This window comes from Nannobrachium achirus (assembly GCF_963921795.1).
Source record: "Nannobrachium achirus genome assembly, chromosome: 15".
Lineage (NCBI taxonomy): Eukaryota > Metazoa > Chordata > Actinopteri > Myctophiformes > Myctophidae > Nannobrachium > Nannobrachium achirus.
This window is the reverse complement of record NC_137822.1, coordinates 49,721,090-49,741,001: the sequence shown is the minus strand read 5'-3', so window position 1 is coordinate 49,741,001 and position 19,912 is coordinate 49,721,090. Positions and strand designations below refer to the sequence as shown.

At 41.4% G+C, this 19,912-nt stretch overlaps 1 protein-coding gene across 1 annotated transcript in view; it reads left to right on the top strand.

The window, feature by feature from the left end:
- Window positions 1-19,912, top strand: part of myo5b (myosin VB) — a 125,423-nt gene that overhangs the window by 53,031 nt on the left and 52,480 nt on the right. Inside the window, exons 14-18 of the mRNA XM_080742969.1 lie at window positions 4,441-4,563; window positions 5,048-5,131; window positions 6,177-6,323; window positions 6,721-6,818; window positions 19,222-19,308. Of these exons, the coding sequence (XP_080599095.1) occupies window positions 4,441-4,563; window positions 5,048-5,131; window positions 6,177-6,323; window positions 6,721-6,818; window positions 19,222-19,308 (539 nt within the window). The remainder of the gene's footprint in view (window positions 1-4,440; window positions 4,564-5,047; window positions 5,132-6,176; window positions 6,324-6,720; window positions 6,819-19,221; window positions 19,309-19,912) is intronic.

The following is a 19,912-nucleotide window of genomic DNA, read 5'->3' as shown; positions in this document are numbered from 1 at the left end:
CCTAGACATGATTCAATGTTGTGGCCCTCGGCTTGGTACCCTAGACATGATTCAATGTTGTGGCCCTCAGCTTGGTACCCTAGACATAATTCAATGTTGTGGCCCTCAGCTTGGTACCCTAGACATGATTCAATGTTGTGGCCCTCGGCTTGGTACCCTAGACATGATTCAATGTTGTGGCCCTCGGCTTGGTACCCTAGACATGATTCAATGTTGTGGCCCTCGGCTTGGTACCCTAGACATGATTCAATGTTGTGGCCCTCGGCTTGGTACCCTAGACATGATTCAATGTTGTGGCCCTCGGCTTGGTACCCTAGACATGATTCAATGTTGTGGCCCTCGGCTTGGTACCCTAGACATGAATCAATGTTGTGGCCCTCGGCTTGGTACCCTAGACATGATTCAATGTTGTGGCCCTCGGCTTGGTACCCTAGACATGATTCAATGTTGTGGCCCTCGGCTTGGTACCCTAGACATGATTCAATGTTGTGGCCCTCGGCTTGGTACCCTAGACATGATTCAATGTTGTGGCCCTCGGCTTGGTACCCTAGACATGATTCGGCCATTGGGGAAAACTAATTGGGGAACCCTGATCTAGCTTATAGATCTGATATATGTATGTATGTAATGTAGGGACAATAATTATGTATCCATAATTTAGCTTGTACTGCCTTGTAGATCTGATATAAGTATATATATGTATATATGTATTGTCACAACTGGCTCAGGTCATGGCTTGAGGAGAGGAGACTTGGTAAACAGTATAACAAGTTTATTCATTAAACAAGGCCTGAGAGAACAAACTAAATAAGGCTGTCAACAACAGAACAGAACTGAAGGACAAAAGCAGAAAACGTCCAGTAACCTTTTTTTGGATCTCAAGATAAAACGTTTGGGAAAACATTGCTTTAGACCCTTTTTCCATGGAGCCACATGAACAACAGAACATATGTGACTGAGTGTGACACAGGGGCAGTCATTTCGGAAGCCATTACTTTAGACCACAGCTGAAATTACTTTTTTTTTAATGTGATAAAGCCACAAAAGCATTTCATAAATATCAGGCTACATTTCACTTAAACGCCAGAGCTTAACTCTGCATGTAAATAAGACTTTTTTTAATTAATGTGAGAGATCATGCAGGTCATTGCAGGTTAGAAATGTATTTAGAACTTGAATATCTCAAAAGTATTTCAGCATGGCATCATTCTATAAGCCATATCTTCAAAACTGTTGGGTCAATCTCCACAACCAATATATCATTTTGTAGCTATGATCCCCAGCTTTCAAATGAAATGAAAAAATGAAAATGAAAACAAATTCAATGACTAGCCGTCAGCCGTGCTGGGACACATATTGTGGAGGGCCGCTGGGCCAAAAGGCAGTGCTCCCCGCAAGATGTGCTCCCTGCAAACTAAACACACGACTTTACCTCTGACTTCACTAAATAAATACTTAGCAGTCACATTTAGTTGAAAACCCAGCATTCAGCATCGACATTTCTTTTTTTTAGCCACTTTATCCATTTTTGATGGGTAAGGTAAGTCTTGACGTGTGACCAGTCTGACCACCTGCTTGTTATTGAGACAACATCCAATGATCACACACATGCTGATGTACGTGAACAAAACAAACTTCTAAATAAAACAAATGCAGCTTTAGTCCATGCATGAGGTCAAATTATAAAATGTGTTTATTTTGTAATTTGCCATTAACCCTACCTGGGCCGGTCAGAGTGAACCAAAGGGCCGCATACGGCCCCCGGGCCGCACATTGCCCAGGTCTGGTATAGAGTGAATGGTTTAGAGCAGGGGTCTTCAACCATTTCAGACCAGGGACCCCTTAGTAGAGAGAGATGAAGCAGGGACCCCTTAGTAGAGAGAGATGAAGCAGGGACCCCTTAGTAGAGAGAGAGATGAAGCAGGGACCCCTTAGTTGAGAGAGAGATGAAGCAGGGACCCCTCAGTTGAGAGAGAGATGAATCAGGGACCCCTCAGTTGAGAGAGAGATGAAGCAGGGACCCCTTAGTAGAGAGAGATGAAGCAGGGACCCCTTAGTAGAGAGAGATGAAGCAGGGACCCCTTAGTAGAGAGAGATGAAGCAGGGACCCCTTAGTAGAGAGAGATGAAGCAGGGACCCCTTAGTTGAGAGAGATGAAGCAGGGACCCCTTAGTTGAGAGAGAGATGAAGCAGGGACCCCTCAGTTGAGAGAGAGATGAAGCAGGGACCCCTCAGTTGAGAGAGAGATGAAGCAGGGACCCCTTAGTTGAGAGAGAGATGAAGCAGGGACCCCTCAGTTGAGAGAGAGATGAAGCAGGGACCCCTTAGCTGAGAGAGAGATGAAGCAGGGACACCTCAGTTGAGAGAGAGATGAAGCAGGGACCCCTTAGCTGAGAGAGAGATGAACTATGTCATTAATATACCTTTTGTGTGGAGTTGTGTGGAAATAAATAAAAAGTTCTTCTGTGTTGCCTAGAACTGGAGGATTGATTTTGGGTTTTGTATTGCAAATTACAACTTGATGACATCACACATTGTACTTTACAATACAAACCCCAAAATCAATCCTCCAGTTCTGGGCAACACAGAAGAGGGGGAACCTTTTTTTTTTACTTCCACACAACTCCTCTAAGGTATATTAATAACACAGTTCAATATTGAAAATGGGTGGTCTTCCCCTTTAATCTATTTGGTCTATTAATCATTATTATCACCATTATTTCTATTATCTTGTAAACTGAGCCAGGGGTAGGGCTCCATAAGCACTATGCTTCTCCCTTCCCCTTTTCCAGCATCTTGGAGTTAAGCCCTTTGGACAGTTGCGTTTTTTCCGTTTGCTGCATGAATAAAACGCATTGGATTTGGTGTGCAAGGCTGTGCGGAATCGGCGCTGCGGATCCCAAAAGGAGTCATAAAAGGAGTGATGAGTTTTTTACCGCATGCGACAAGACGCACGAATCCAACTGGGTTCGATCGGAGAAAAAAACGCACGGCCGCAGCCACTCGTCGCACAGCTAATTCGGATCCGGTGTGCATGAGGTCGTAGAGAATCATTGTTTTCTTTTAAAAAAAAGGAAATGGTCCGTTTTATCCGTGCGGATAAACGCGCCTGTGTGCAAAGGGCTTTACTCAGTCATATGGACTTGACAACATGTGCCTTGGACTTTCTTGATACTTTATTATGAATGTGATTGTCTTGGTCAAATGCACACATGCACATTGCATATCTAACTGTTGTCCAATGAGATGAAAATGAAATGAATGAATGAATGTTTAGTTTTGCTGTTTTATTCTGAACATATTGAACTTGGACTTTTGATGGAAACATAAGCAGAATGCTGTAGTCAGGAGAAGAGGTTACTTAGCTTCAGTAATCAGTATACTAGGCCTGAACACATTATGACGCAATATTTTATGCTTTAAATATAAAAGAAATAGCAGATATACAAGCTCACAGCGCGGCACCGAGTGCCGCGCTGTGAGCTTGTAGATCTGCTATTTTTGAAAAATCGTGAAAATTAGAATTTTGACCCGATTCTATAAGTGTCTTTTGAATCCTTCTAAGATTTTTTTTTTAAAACCTATGTTTCTATGTCAGCAATCTGGCCAGCCATCGTCAAAGAAAAGGTCCTTTTCACTTCAACTGGAGCTCAGTTAGTCTGTTCTTGAGAGACTACTATGACAGTGGTTCATGTGAAGGACCCCCAAAATGACATGTATTTGGCCACAGACCCCCATTTCAAAATGTTTAGTTCCAGGGACCACCCCCAGAAGCAAAATTTGAGTTACAAACGTTCGCTTTAAAAATACATATATTTAAAGATTTACACACATTTTCACGATTTTTTAAAAATAGCAGATCTACGTGCCGCGCTGTGAGCTTGTATATCTGCTATTTTTCACTGGTTAAAGCATTCAATAATTCTAGGCCTGAATGGGATAAGGGTTACTGTAGCCCAAACAGTTAGAGAACCTCTGCTTTAGCTAAATGTTGTGCTGTGTTTTCAGGTCCCAAAGGGTACATATAAGAACCTTTAGCTAAATGTTGTGCTGTGGTTTCAGGTCCCAAAGGGTACAGATAAGAATCTTTAGCTAAACGTTGTGCTGTGTTTTCAGGTCCCAAAGGGTACAGATAAGAACCTTTAGCTAAACGTTGTGCTGTGTTTTCAGGTCCCAAAGGGTACAGATAAGAACCTTTAGCTAAATGTTGTGCTGTGGTTTCAGGTCCCAAAGGGTACAGATAAGAACCTTTAGCTAAACGTTGTGCTGTGTTTTCAGGTCCCAAAGGGTACAGATAAGAACCTTTAGCTAAACGTTGTGCTGTGGTTTCAGGTCCCAAAGGGTACAGATAAGAACCTTTAGCTAAACGTTGTGCTGTGTTTTCAGGTCCCAAAGGGTACAGATAAGAACCTTTAGCTAAACGTTGTGCTGTGGTTTCAGGTCCCAAAGGGTACAGATAAGAACTGGGCCCAGAAGCTGTACGGTCAACACAGCAGCAGTGCTCACTTCCAGAAACCTCGCATGTCCAACCTGGCCTTCATCATCATCCACTTCGCTGACAAGGTGAGAACCATGACTGTCCTGTTACCGTCCCTAAAACACCCTGGACGACGCTCCACGCGTCCCAGACTCTTCTCCCTTCCCTAAAACACCCTGGACGACGCTCCACGTGTCCCTAAAACACCCTGGACGACGCTCCACGCGTCCCTAAAACACCCTGGACGACTCTCCACTAAAACACCCTGGACGACGCTCCACGCGTCCCAGACTCTTCTCTCTTCCCTAAAACACCCTGGACGACGCTCCACGCGTCCCAGACTCTTCTCTCTTCCCTAAAACACCCTGGACGACGCTCCACGCGTCCCTAAAACACCCCGGACGACGCTCCACGCGTCCCAGACTCTTCTCCCTTCCCTAAAACACCCTGGACGACGCTCCACGCGTCCCAGACTCTTCTCCCTTCCCTAAAACACTCTGGACGACGCTCCACGCGTCCCAGACTCTTCTCCCTTCCCTAAAACTCTGTATTTCTTACTGATCCTGACAGGTGGAGTATCAGTGCGAAGGCTTCCTGGAGAAGAACAGAGACACCGTCTATGAAGAACAGATCAACATTCTGAAAGCTAGTAAAGTATGAATGATCTGTGGATCTATAGATCTGTCTGTCTATATATATTATACGTAGGGATGGTCTGATCAGGTTTTTTGGAACCGATCACCGAGCACCGATCACAAAAGTTTGATCACCCGATAACGATCAATCACCGATCCGATCAAGTTATTATTTATATTTTCTAAATGTTAATGTTTTAACTTTAATTCATTCATTCACTCATGAATTCATTTATATATTTGCCTTAAAGTTATTTACCAGCATTACTATGTATTTATTATCATAGCAGTAACTAATTATTCCTTCAGCACTGTGGAAATCAATACCCCAAAATGGCCTCAAGTGGGCATACTGAACGGCTGGTTGATCGGATGCACGGATCCGATCGGATCGGTGAATTTACCTTTTGATCTAAACCACCGATTATCGCAAGATCACGCTTTGATCGGCCCGATCCGATCCATTGCCGATTGATCGGTAACATCTCACGTATATAATATATATTATATTTCAGTTCCAGTTGGTAGCAGACCATTATATTCTTTCTTTATTCTTTATTCTTTATTAGGATCCCCATTAGCTTCCACAAAGTGGTCGCTAGTCTTCCTGGGGTCCACACAATAATTCATACAGTAAGAACAGACAATAGTAAAAAAATAGACAAAAATCGAGTTAATAGCAAAAACAGTGACATCTCTCTGCATAAAAAACAGAGAATAACCAATAATCACAAATACAGTGTTTACACAAAATACATTTAAATAAGAATAAGGTACAAAAGTAGAAAAATATATTGATATCATAATGCAATTAATATTTATATATAATATTTCAGTTCCAGTTGGTAGCAGAACATTATAATGATATCATAATGTCATTAATATTCATTATAATTATATCATAATGTAATTAATATTCATTATAATTATATCATAATGTAATTAATATTTATATATTAATTACAGTTCCAGCTGGTTGCAGACCATTATAATGATATCATAATGTAATTAATATTCATTATAATGATATCATAATGTAATTAATATTTATATATTAATTTCAGTTCCAGCTGGTTGCAGACCTGTTCCAGGAGAAGCAGCCATTGGTCGGTTCGTCCAGCAGCAAAGCTTCAAGCAGGGTCAACGTCAGAGCAGCCAAGACCCTCCCCAAGACCCCCAACAAGGAGCACCGCAAGACCGTAGGCCTACAGGTAGGAGAGACCCCCCTAAGACCCCCTAAAGGCCTACAGGTAGGATAGACCCACCTGTCAGGTGAAAAGAAGCAACTTAGACTCCTCAAGCATGAGGTCAGTCCGTTGTCTCCCCAGGCGCGGCAAGGGGAGAGCAGAGCCCAGGATTAGCAATTGGCACTGGGTGAAAATGGGTTGCAAAATTGTGGGATAAAAATTATATATAAAAAAAATAAAAAGACTGTAGGACTACAGGTAGGTTAGACCACCCAAATAATATGTAATGTATGTTCCCCTCTTAAATGTTGTACTACAAACCTGTGTGTGTGTGTGTGTGTGTGTGTGTGTGTGTGTGTGTGTGTGTGTGTGTGTGTGTGTGTGTGTGTGTGTGTGTGTGTGTGTGTGTGTGTGTGTTCAGTTCCGCAGTTCCCTGCATCTCCTCATGGAGACGCTCAACGCCACAACGCCTCACTACGTACGATGTATCAAACCCAACGACGTCAAGGAGTCGTTCATGTGAGTCTGACGTTAACTCACTACGATACGATGTATCACACCTTTAACTCACTACGATACGATGTATCACACCTTTAACTCACTACGATACGATGTATCACACCTTTAACTCACTACGATACGATGTATCACACCTTTAACTCACTACGATACGATGTATCACACCTTTAACTCACTACGATACGATGTATCACACCTTTAACTCACTACGATACGATGTATCACACCTTTAACTCACTACGATACGATGTATCACACCTTTAACTCACTACGATACGATGTATCACACCTTTAACTCACTATGTACGATGTATCACACCTTTAACTCACTGTCTACGATACAATGTATCACACCTTTAACTCACTACGATACAATGTATCACACCTTTAACTCACTACGTACGATGTATCACACCTTTAACTCACTACGATACGATGTATCACACCTTTAACTCACTACGATACGATGTATCACACCTTTAACTCACTACGATACGATGTATCACACCTTTAACTCACTACGTACGATGTATCACACCTTTAAATCACTACGATACAATGTATCACACCTTTAACTCACTACGATACGATGTATCACACCTTTAACTCACTACGATACGATGTATCACACCTTTAACTCACTACGATACAATGTATCACACCTTTAACTCACTACGATACGATGTATCACACCTTTAACTCACTACGATACGATGTATCACACCTTTAACTCACTACGTACGATGTATCACACCTTTAACTCACTACGTACGATGTATCACACCTTTAACTCACTACGATACAATGTATCACACCTTTAACTCACTACGTACGATGTATCACACCTTTAACTCACTACGATACAATGTATCACACCTTTAACTCACTACGTACGATGTATCACACCTTTAACTCACTACGATACAATGTATCACACCTTTAACTCACTATGTACGATGTATCACACCTTTAACTCACTACGATACGATGTATCACACCTTTAACTCACTACGATACAATGTATCACACCTTTAACTCACTACGTACGATGTATCACACCTTTAACTCACTACGTACGATGTATCACACCTTTAACTCACTACGATACAATGTATCACACCTTTAACTCACTACGATACAATGTATCACACCTTTAACTCACTACGATACGATGTATCACACCTTTAACTCACTACGTACGATGTATCACACCTTTAACTCACTACGATACAATGTATCACACCTTTAACTCACTACGATACAATGTATCACACCTTTAACTCACTACGATACGATGTATCACACCTTTAACTCACTACGATACGATGTATCACACCTTTAACTCACTACGATACGATGTATCACACCTTTAACTCACTACGATACGATGTATCACACCTTTAACTCACTACGTACGATGTATCACACCTTTAACTCACTACATACGATGTATCACACCTTTAACTCACTACGATACGATGTATCACACCTTTAACTCACTACGTACGATGTATCACACCTTTAACTCACTACGATACGATGTATCACACCTTTAACTCACTACGTACGATGTATCACACCTTTAACTCACTACGTACGATGTATCACACCTTTAACTCACTACGATACGATGTATCACACCTTTAACTCACTACGTACGATGTATCACACCTTTAACTCACTACGATACGATGTATCACACCTTTAACTCACTACGATACGATGTATCACACCTTTAACTCACTACGATACGATGTATCACACCTTTAACTCACTACGATACGATGTATCACACCTTTAACTCACTACGATACGATGTATCACACCTTTAACTCACTACGATACGATGTATCACACCTTTAACTCACTACGTACGATGTATCACACCTTTAACTCACTACGTACGATGTATCACACCTTTAACTCACTACGATACGATGTATCACACCTTTAACTCACTATGTACGATGTATCACACCTTTAACTCACTGTCTACGATACAATGTATCACACCTTTAACTCACTACGATACAATGTATCACACCTTTAACTCACTACGTACGATGTATCACACCTTTAACTCACTACGATACGATGTATCACACCTTTAACTCACTACGATACGATGTATCACACCTTTAACTCACTACGATACGATGTATCACACCTTTAACTCACTACGTACGATGTATCACACCTTTAAATCACTACGATACAATGTATCACACCTTTAACTCACTACGATACGATGTATCACACCTTTAACTCACTACGTACGATGTATCACACCTTTAACTCACTACGTACGATGTATCACACCTTTAACTCACTACGATACGATGTATCACACCTTTAACTCACTACGTACGATGTATCACACCTTTAACTCACTACGATACGATGTATCACACCTTTAACTCACTACGATACGATGTATCACACCTTTAACTCACTACGATACGATGTATCACACCTTTAACTCACTACGATACGATGTATCACACCTTTAACTCACTACGATACGATGTATCACACCTTTAACTCACTACGATACGATGTATCACACCTTTAACTCACTACGTACGATGTATCACACCTTTAACTCACTACGTACGATGTATCACACCTTTAACTCACTACGATACGATGTATCACACCTTTAACTCACTATGTACGATGTATCACACCTTTAACTCACTGTCTACGATACAATGTATCACACCTTTAACTCACTACGATACAATGTATCACACCTTTAACTCACTACGTACGATGTATCACACCTTTAACTCACTACGATACGATGTATCACACCTTTAACTCACTACGATACGATGTATCACACCTTTAACTCACTACAATACGATGTATCACACCTTTAACTCACTACGTACGATGTATCACACCTTTAAATCACTACGATACAATGTATCACACCTTTAACTCACTACGATACGATGTATCACACCTTTAACTCACTACGATACGATGTATCACACCTTTAACTCACTACGATACAATGTATCACACCTTTAACTCACTACGATACGATGTATCACACCTTTAACTCACTACGATACGATGTATCACACCTTTAACTCACTACGTACGATGTATCACACCTTTAACTCACTACGTACGATGTATCACACCTTTAACTCACTACGATACAATGTATCACACCTTTAACTCACTACGTACGATGTATCACACCTTTAACTCACTACGATACAATGTATCACACCTTTAACTCACTACGTACGATGTATCACACCTTTAACTCACTACGATACAATGTATCACACCTTTAACTCACTATGTACGATGTATCACACCTTTAACTCACTACGATACGATGTATCACACCTTTAACTCACTACGATACGATGTATCACACCTTTAACTCACTACGTACGATGTATCACACCTTTAACTCACTACGTACGATGTATCACACCTTTAACTCACTACGATACAATGTATCACACCTTTAACTCACTACGATACAATGTATCACACCTTTAACTCACTACGATACGATGTATCACACCTTTAACTCACTACGTACGATGTATCACACCTTTAACTCACTACGATACAATGTATCACACCTTTAACTCACTACGATACGATGTATCACACCTTTAACTCACTACGATACGATGTATCACACCTTTAACTCACTACGATACAATGTATCACACCTTTAACTCACTACGATACAATGTATCACACCTTTAACTCACTATGATACAATGTATCACACCTTTAACTCACTACGATACAATGTATCACACCTTTAACTCACTACGATACAATGTATCACACCTTTAACTCACTACGATACAATGTATCACACCTTTAACTCACTACGATACAATGTATCACACCTTTAACTCACTACGATACGATGTATCACACCTTTAACTCACTACGATACGATGTATCACACCTTTAACTCACTACGTACGATGTATCACACCTTTAACTCACTACGATACAATGTATCACACCTTTAACTCACTACGTACGATGTATCACACCTTTAACTCACTACGATACGATGTATCAAACCCAACGATGTCAAGGAGTCATTCATGTGAGTCTGACTTTAATTAACCTAACCATGTGATAGAGCGGCACTCTGTGAAAAACACTTAGCGCCTCCTCTTTCTGGGTTTAATCACTTTAACAACAGTGATCTAAGAGCAGGAGGAATGAAGGGACAGTAAAAAATAAATAATCATGATTTAAAACAAATAGCAGCTCTACAAACTCTATAGTTCCAGGTGTTAATTTAAAGGCCAGTTTATTGTTTATAGATGGGTGTTAGTCCTAATCACATTGTTTATTACAGATGGGTGTTAGTCCTAATCACAGTGAATACTCTTCCTGAGTAAAACAAGTACACTTCACAATTAAAACATAATACAGTAGAACTCTACCATTACAAAATTAAAAAAACAACTAAACTAAAATGATTACATTAATCAATGATTACATAGTGTATCGCGTCAAGAAAGAGTCAAGAAAAAAACTAGAAGCAGTGCTCTTCCGAGCACAGGTCTCCACCAGGCCAGGCGTCCTGGTGGTGCTACTGTATAAAAGGCCAATGTAAAAAGCATGGCATGTGTTCTTCACCTTAGACCTTTCATGGCAGTCGGACGCTGCATGCATGATTTGAGGCATTGTGTTCCAAAAATGTGTTTTGCGAAAGTCTACCTGCTGGTGGCGCTATAACAGGCAAATGTGAAAAGGGTAGCATTTGTTCCTTGATATAGTGGGAATATGTGTGGCAAATGTCACGGTAATCGCAAGCTGCGTCGATGATTTGAGGCATTTGTTCAAAAACTGAGCAATCCTGCAAACTTTGGAAGCCAATATTAGCCAATTAGGATGGAATATGAAATGTCAGACGGATCGGACTTGATCACATGACTATAGAGATACTGTGTACTGATTTGCATGATTGTTGGAGAAAATCTGATGGTGTTATAACAAAGAACGTGTTTTACATAAGTTGTCCTCCTGGTGGCGCTATAAAAGGCTGATGTGAAAAATGCAGTACAAAGGTTTATCCTTAGCCTCTAGGGAGTGTGGATACAAAGTTCTCCACTTATCGGTGGAGTTATAGGTAAGAACACAAATTGCCCTGTTATAGCGCCACCATGAGGCTGATTTGAGATATTTGAAAGTGGCATTTCTTCCTCGGCCTAGTGGGAACGTGCACGCCAAATTTCACAAAGATTGCACGCTGTGTTCATGATTTGAGGCATTTTGTTAAAAACTGAGCAATCCTGCAAAATGTGGAAGCCAATTGTAGCCAATCAGGATGGAATATGGAAAATCGGACAGATCCACGTTGATCACATGACTGTAGAGATACTGTCTACCGATTTGTAGGCTTTGTGGACAAAATCTCTAAGAGTAGTGTACAGAAATGTGTTTTGCAAACATCAGCCTCATGGTGGCGCTAGAACAGGCCCATTTGAAAAAATGTGGGGCAGAGGTTGCCTGGCTCCAGCCAATAGACCCGCCCACTCTGAGTGGACTGCTTAATACCTCTAAAATGACAAATTAAACAACGGACAAATTGTCAAATATTAGAGGCAGAAATTGTGAAAATAGCAGATCTACATGCTCACAACGCCTCACAACGTGAGGCGTTGCGAGGCGTTGTGAGCATGTAGATTTGCTATTTTCACAATAGAACTGTGTTATACCAAATGTAATGACTCAACTCTTAGTGCTCGTCAGGGTGGGGGGTCCCCAGTTAAAAGATTATTCTGGGGGTCCCCAGTTAGAATATGATTATTTTTGGGGGTCCCCCGTTAGAATATGATTATTCTAGGGGTCCCCAGTTAGAATATGATTATTTTAGGGGGTCCCCCGTTAGAATATGATTATTCTAGGGGTCCCCAGTTAGAATATGATTATTTTTGGGGGTCCCCAGTTAGAATATGATTATTCTGGGGGTCCCCAGTTAGAATATGATTATTCTGGGGGTCATGGCCTGAAAAGGTTGAGAAGCGCTGCCTCAGACCACATATGACTGTCTTCAGGCCAGTAAGAAGCGGTTTAGACCACATAGTGTTGTATATTCAGTGTGTGTAGTAAGGTTTAGACTAGGGATGTTAATCGACGCATTATTGGCGAATCGACGCGTCGCGGCCGAAAATCGACGCGTCGATCGACTTTTTTCATTTTTTTTTCCGCTAAGCAGCAGCTGAGAGGAGAGCAGCACAACGGCGCATTACTTTAAACAACACAACGTATGCTGCACCCATCAGAACTTGCATCAAAGCCCTAATAATAATGATAATACATAATTGCTCTTCCTTGTTAGCATGGAGTCTGTTCTCTAGAGACTAGAAGCGGAGTGACAATAAGTCCATGGAACGTGCGGGAGCGCTGACCGCTCGCTCTCATATATCCCCGGTGTGTCGCATTAACGTTAACGACGAGTAGTGTGGTTTGTGATCATCGCACACAACGGCGACGCTGCCATTAACAAGCGAGCTTTCGTGTCAAGCGTGCATGCAGAGGCAGGAGGTAAACAAAAGCATCCAGTCCATAGAGATACAGTCAGGCAAGTCAGCGCGCAGTCGCACTGCTATGACGCGCACATCAGCACGGTCCAGCAGTGTTTCTCAACCAGTAGTCCGCGGACCTGACTAGCGCCGCATGCATGCGAATGCACAACACATGCAGGCGGCATGCACTCGTCTCCGACACAGACAGACACACACACACACACACACACACACACACACACACACACACACACACACACACACACACACACACACACACACACACACACACGGTCCTCTCACATATGGAAAACATTAACGCTTATAACGTTTTTGAACGATTAAAACCTTTTTTGGGGGAAAAACTTTTGAAAAATAAAAAAATATATATATTTTTCGACTTTTCGACTCGTACTTTTTGAGTCGCGGTGAGCGTGAGTCGATCGACGCGTCGATTTCCGATTTTTTTCACATCCCTAGTTTAGACCAGTGTGTGTAGTAAGGTTTAGACCACATAGTGCTGTATATTCAGTGTGTGTAGTAAGGTTTAGACCACATAGTGTTGTATATTCAGTGTGTGTAGTAAGGTTTAGACCACATAGTGTTGTATATTCAGTGTGTGTAGTAAGGTTTAGACCACATAGTGTTGTATATTCAGTGTGTGTAGTAAGGTTTAGACCACATAGTGCTGTATATTCAGTGTGTGTAGTAAGGTTTAGACCACATAGTGTTGTATATTCAGTGTGTGTAGTAAGGTTTAGACCACATAGTGTTGTATATTCAGTGTGTGTAGTAAGGTTTAGTGTGTGTAGTAAGGTTTAGACCACATAGTGTTGTATATTCAGTGTGTGTAGTAAGGTTTAGACCACATAGTGTTGTATATTCAGAGTGTGTAGTAAGGTTTAGACCACATAGTGTTGTATATTCAGTGTGTGTAGTAAGGTTTAGACCACATAGTGTTGTATATTCAGTGTGTGTAGTAAGGTTTAGACCACATAGTGCCAGCACTGTGTGTAGTAAGGTTTAGACCACATAGTGCTGTATATTCAGTGTTGTGTTGCCAGTCAGTCCGTCAGGGCCCATAATGAGCAGCAGTGTCTCAGTCACATGCATTGAAGTAGACTTCACTGACAGCGTTGCCAGGTCTGGCTGCTTGGTCGTTTATAAGCCTGCTTTGGGGATGTTTCTATAAGTGCAGTGTGCTTGTGTCCTAATGTCCTTTAAACCAGACCTTCTCAAACTATTTCCTTGCAAGCTCGCAACATGTTGCATCGTGTTGCATTGTGAGCTTGTAGATCTGCTATTTTCAGAGCGCAACCAAGCATAAAATGACTTGTCTTTTAGTTCTACTGGATCTCTCTTCTCCACTGGTCCCTCCCTAATATTTTAGTCTAGTTTTTTATTTGTTGATCAAATTGTCAATATATTTAGTTTTAGTTTTAGTCATCACAGCTTAGTTCTTATTTAGTTTTCGTCAGTGAAAAAAGGATGTCGACCAACATTTTTCGCCATAGTTTTAGTTGGTTTCTTGGACCCGGTTGCTTGTTTCTCTCGTGGAGTCTGGCCACCGTGCTCAGTGATCACAGCGGTCACAGGAGCGTCTGGTCAGAGTTTCTCTATGGTCTGGTCATCATAGTGTGAGTTCAATGCTGAAGAACAAGATCAGGTAGGAGTATTGATCTATTAATGATTGATTAGTCTGGTCATCATAGTGTGAGTTCAATGCTGAAGAACAAGATCAGGTAGGAGTATTGATCTATTAATGATTGATTAGTCTGGTCATCATAGTGTGAGTTCAATGCTGAGGAACAGGATCAGGTAGGAGTATTGATCTATTAATGATTGATTAGTCTGGTCATCATAGTGTGAGTTCAATGCTGAAGAACAAGATCAGGTAGGAGTATTGATCTATTAATGATTGATTAGTCTATGTGTGAGTTCAATGCTGAAGAACAAGATCAGGTAGGAGTATTGATCTATTAATGATTGATTAGTCTGGTCATCATAGTGTGAGTTCAATGCTGAAGAACAAGATCAGGTAGGATTATTGATCTATTAATGATTGATTAGTCTGGACATCATAGTGTGAGTTCAATGTTGAGGAGCAAGATCAGGTAGGAGTATTGATCTATTATTAATGATTGATTAGTCTGGTCATCATAGTGTCAGTTCAATGCTGAAGAACAAGATCAGGTAGGAGTATTGATCTATTAATGATTGATTAGTCTGGACATCATAGTGTGAGTTCAATGCTGAGGAGCAAGATCAGGTAGGAGTATTGATCTATTATTAATGATTGATTAGTCTGGTCATCATAGTGTCAGTTCAATGCTGAGGAGCAAGATCAGGTAGGATTATTGATGTATTAATGATTGATTAGTCTGGTCATCATAGTGTGAGTTCAATGCTGAAGAACAAGATCAGGTAGGATTATTGATCTATTAATGATTGATTAGCCGTGGTCTTTGCAGTGCTGGCTTTGTGGAGGTCATCTTTGTTAAAACCCATTCAGAACGGGTACACAGTCTTGTGTGTAATTATTTTATGCTTTAACTATTGAAAAATAGCAGATCTACAAGCTCACAGAGTTCAAATAGCAGCTCAAATAGCAGATCTACAAGCTTGCATGCGGCACTGAGTGCCGCACTGCAAGCTTGTAGATCTGCTATCTATACTATAATTTTGCGAATGTCTGAGTGAGTGAGTGAGTGAGTGAGAGAGTGAGTGAGTGTCTGTCTGTCTGTCTGTCACAGCGTTTCTCCTCGGTGGCTGGAGCAATTGATCTGAAATCGCATCACCATCAGCATATGAACACACCTGACATAACTGTGAAGCCCGTTTGTCACTTTCACAAATCGTATGCTGTATATTAGCATTTTTATGGTGTATCTATATCTATTTAGCCTACAGTACCTTTTGTGACCACACATGTTAAGGGAGGGGCGCTGTTGTTCAGGCCATGCACAATCACACACAAACCCACACACACACACACACACACACGGGGGGGGGGGGTTCTGGCCCTGTTACAGATGTTGTCCAAAAATCATGCAGATCGGTACACAGTATCTCTGTAGCCGTTAAATGGAACGGGTATTTCTTACATTGATGCTCCTACATATTAGCATGCAAGCACCAGTTAAAGTTACTTTCCATCCCTCATATACTGTGTGCACAGTGCACATCCCATAACCCACACACTGCACATCATTTCGGAGCTAATCATATGCTGTATATTAGCATTTTTATGGTGTATCTATTATCTATTCTGCATCTAGCTTGAGGCGTTTCTCCTCAGTGGCTGGAGCAATTGATCTGAAATCGCATCACCATTAGCATATGAACACACCTAACATAACTGTGAAGCCCGTTTGTCACTTTCACAAATCATATGCTGTATATTAGCATTTTTATGGTGTATCTATATCTATTCTGCATCTAGCTTGAGGCATATATGCATCTAGCATGAGGCAACATGTTTAACCAGTGTGTGTGTGTGTGTGTGTGTGTGTGTGTGTGTGTGTGTGTGTGTGTGTGTGTGTGTGTGTGTGTGTGTGTGTGTGTGTGTGTGTGTGTGTGTGTGTGTGTGTGGGGTGGGGGGGGAGGGGGGCGCGGTTGTCTGGCCCTGTTACAGATTTTGTCCAAAATCATGCAGATCGGTACACAGTATCTCTGTAGCCATTAAACGAAACGGGTATTTCTTACATTGATGCTCCTACATATTATCATGCAAGCACCAGTTAAAGTTACTTTCCATCCCTCATATACTGTGTGCACAGTGCACATCCCATAACCCATACACTGCACATCATTTCAGAGCTCATATCTTTGAACGGGTAAGGGCTAGTTTTCTTTAAATTGTGAATATTGAAATTTTGACCCGATTTTGACCCGATTCCATAAGTGTCTTTTGAATCCTTCTAAGGTCTTTTGAAAAAAAAAAAAAAAACATGTTTCTATGTCAGTGGTTCTCAAACCTTTTCATGTGAAGAACCCCCAAAATGATATGTATTTGGCCACGGACCCCCATCTCAAAACATTTAGTCCCAGGGACCCCCCGGAAGCAAAATGTGAGTTACAAACGTCCGCTTGAAAAATACATAATATTCAAAGATTTGCACACATTTTCACGACTATATGTATATCTGCTATTTTTCAATAGTTAAAGCATTCAATAATCCTAGGCCTGAATGGGTTAAAAGTCTCTTTCTGCCGTGGACAAACATACAGATGTGCTACAGTATTTCTAATCTTCACATCCTGGTATTGGCAAGACAGCATATTCTCTGGAGATCTGCAGAACACTGAGCTTGTAGATCAGCTATTATTTGCTATTTTTATGACCTTCTCTGACTTTAAGAGTTGTAGTTTAAATCTAGGCTGCCTGTGAAGGTGGATTCTGCTGTTTAATGGGAATGGAGTGGTTTCTGGACGTTTGCGGGTTTCTGTAAAAATAGAACACTTTGATAATATTTAGAATTTATCAACATCTCTTCAGTTCTGCTTGGTATAAAAACGGACCTGAGTTTCTCTGTTCTTGGTGTGATCTTTTTCAGCCTACAGTAACGCCAAGTCTCCTCACCAGAAATAACAGATCTACAAGCTCACAACAGCTTGTAGATCGACTATTTTCACAATATTTACCTGGAGGAACCGAGTCAAACTAAATGTAATGTCTCTCAACTCCTACTAATCCAAGTGCTTGTCAGGGTGGGGGGTCCCCAGTTCAATAGGATTATTTTAGGGGGGGGGGGGGGTCCCAGTTCAATATGATTATTTTAGGGGGTCCCAGTTCAATATGATTATTTAGGGGGTCCCCAGTTCAATAGGATTATTTTAGGGGGGGGGGGGTCCCAGTTCGGGGGGGGGGGGGGGGGGGGGGGGGGTCCCAGTTCAATATGATTATTTTAGGGGGGTCCCAGTTCAATAGGATTATTTAGGGGGTCCCCAGTTCAATAGGATTATTTTAGGGGTGGGGGTCCCCAGTTCAATAGGATTATTTTAGGGGTGGGGGGTCCCCAGTTCAATAGGATTATTTTAGGGGGGGGGGGGGTGCCCAGTTCAATAGGATTATTTTAGAGGGGGGTCCCCAGTTCAATATGATTATTTAGGGGGGGTCCCCAGTTCAATAGGATTATTTTAGGGGGGGGGGGGGGGGGTGCCCAGTTCAATAGGATTATTTTAGAGGGGGGTCCCCAGTTCAATATGATTATTTAGGGGGGGTCCCCAGTTCAATAGGATTATTTTAGGGGTGGGGGTCCCCAGTCTGAACATATAGAGAAGCAGTGCTTTAATAGATGCTCTTGTTCCACATAGTGTTGGAACAGCAGCAGAATAAGAATGTTCTAAATGTGGTGCAACAGCTCATGGTTGCTCCCCGTTTAGACAACAGTCTACAGTTTACAGTTTAGGCATTTAGCAGACGCTTTTAATCCAAAGCGACTTACAATAAGCAGATACAAAACATCACAAGATAAGATGTCAGTACATCAACAGCAATATAACAAGTGCAAATGGATATCTATCTAAAAAAAAAGAAAAACACAATATAATCAAAGTTCTAAAAACCTAAAAACAAATGCTAACTAGTTTCATGTATGGTCATTGAGTGTTTCAGTAGTGCTAAGGGTTTAGGACGGTGGAGTCTGAAAAGGTGAGTCTTCAGTCCTCGGCGAAAGCTAGCGAGTGAGTCTGTTGTTCTAAGTGCGACAGGGAGTTTATTCCACAACTTGGGGGCCAGGAGGGCAAACTGTCTCGGACGAGTGGACAACCAACGTGTCCAAACTGCTCTTTAACTACTGTACCAACGCTGCTCTGTTTTAATTCAAGTATATTTTATTGTATTTTTCTGCTCTTGTTTTGGGTTTCAGGTTTGATTCCCGCCGTGCGGTGCAGCAGCTGAGGGCATGTGGTGTTCTGGAGACCATCCGGATCAGCGCTGCAGGATACCCATCAAGGTTAGTATTATTATTATCATCATTATCACTATCATGTTCATCTTTTTTACATATTATGGACGGTACTTTGAAATAGGATATTGTTTTAAGAAGATAATGATAATGTTGCTCATTTATAGTTTATAGATTATTGGGTTAGGGCAGTCGTTCTCAACCTTTTCAGGCCGTGACCCCCAAAATAATCATACTTTAACTGGGGGACCCCCCCCCCCCCTACACACACACACACACACACACACACACACACACACACACACACACACACACACACACACACACACACACACACACACACACACACACACACGTGCATGTGCACCCTGACCAGCACTAAGAGTTGAGGCATTACGTTTTGTATAACAGTAGATAATGTAGATCTGCTATTTTCACAATGTCTGCCTCTAATATTTGACAATTTGGACAATGTTTAATTTGTCATTTTGGAGGTATTAAAAAGTCCTTAAATTGTCACTTTAGAAATGATCAGGTACCCTCTATACACTTAAACTTTATGTTGGTTTGTTTACTGTTGAGTGAGAAAACAATGTTGCACATTAAGTTAATCATCTGGGGACCCCCCAGATGGGGGTCCCGACCCACAGGT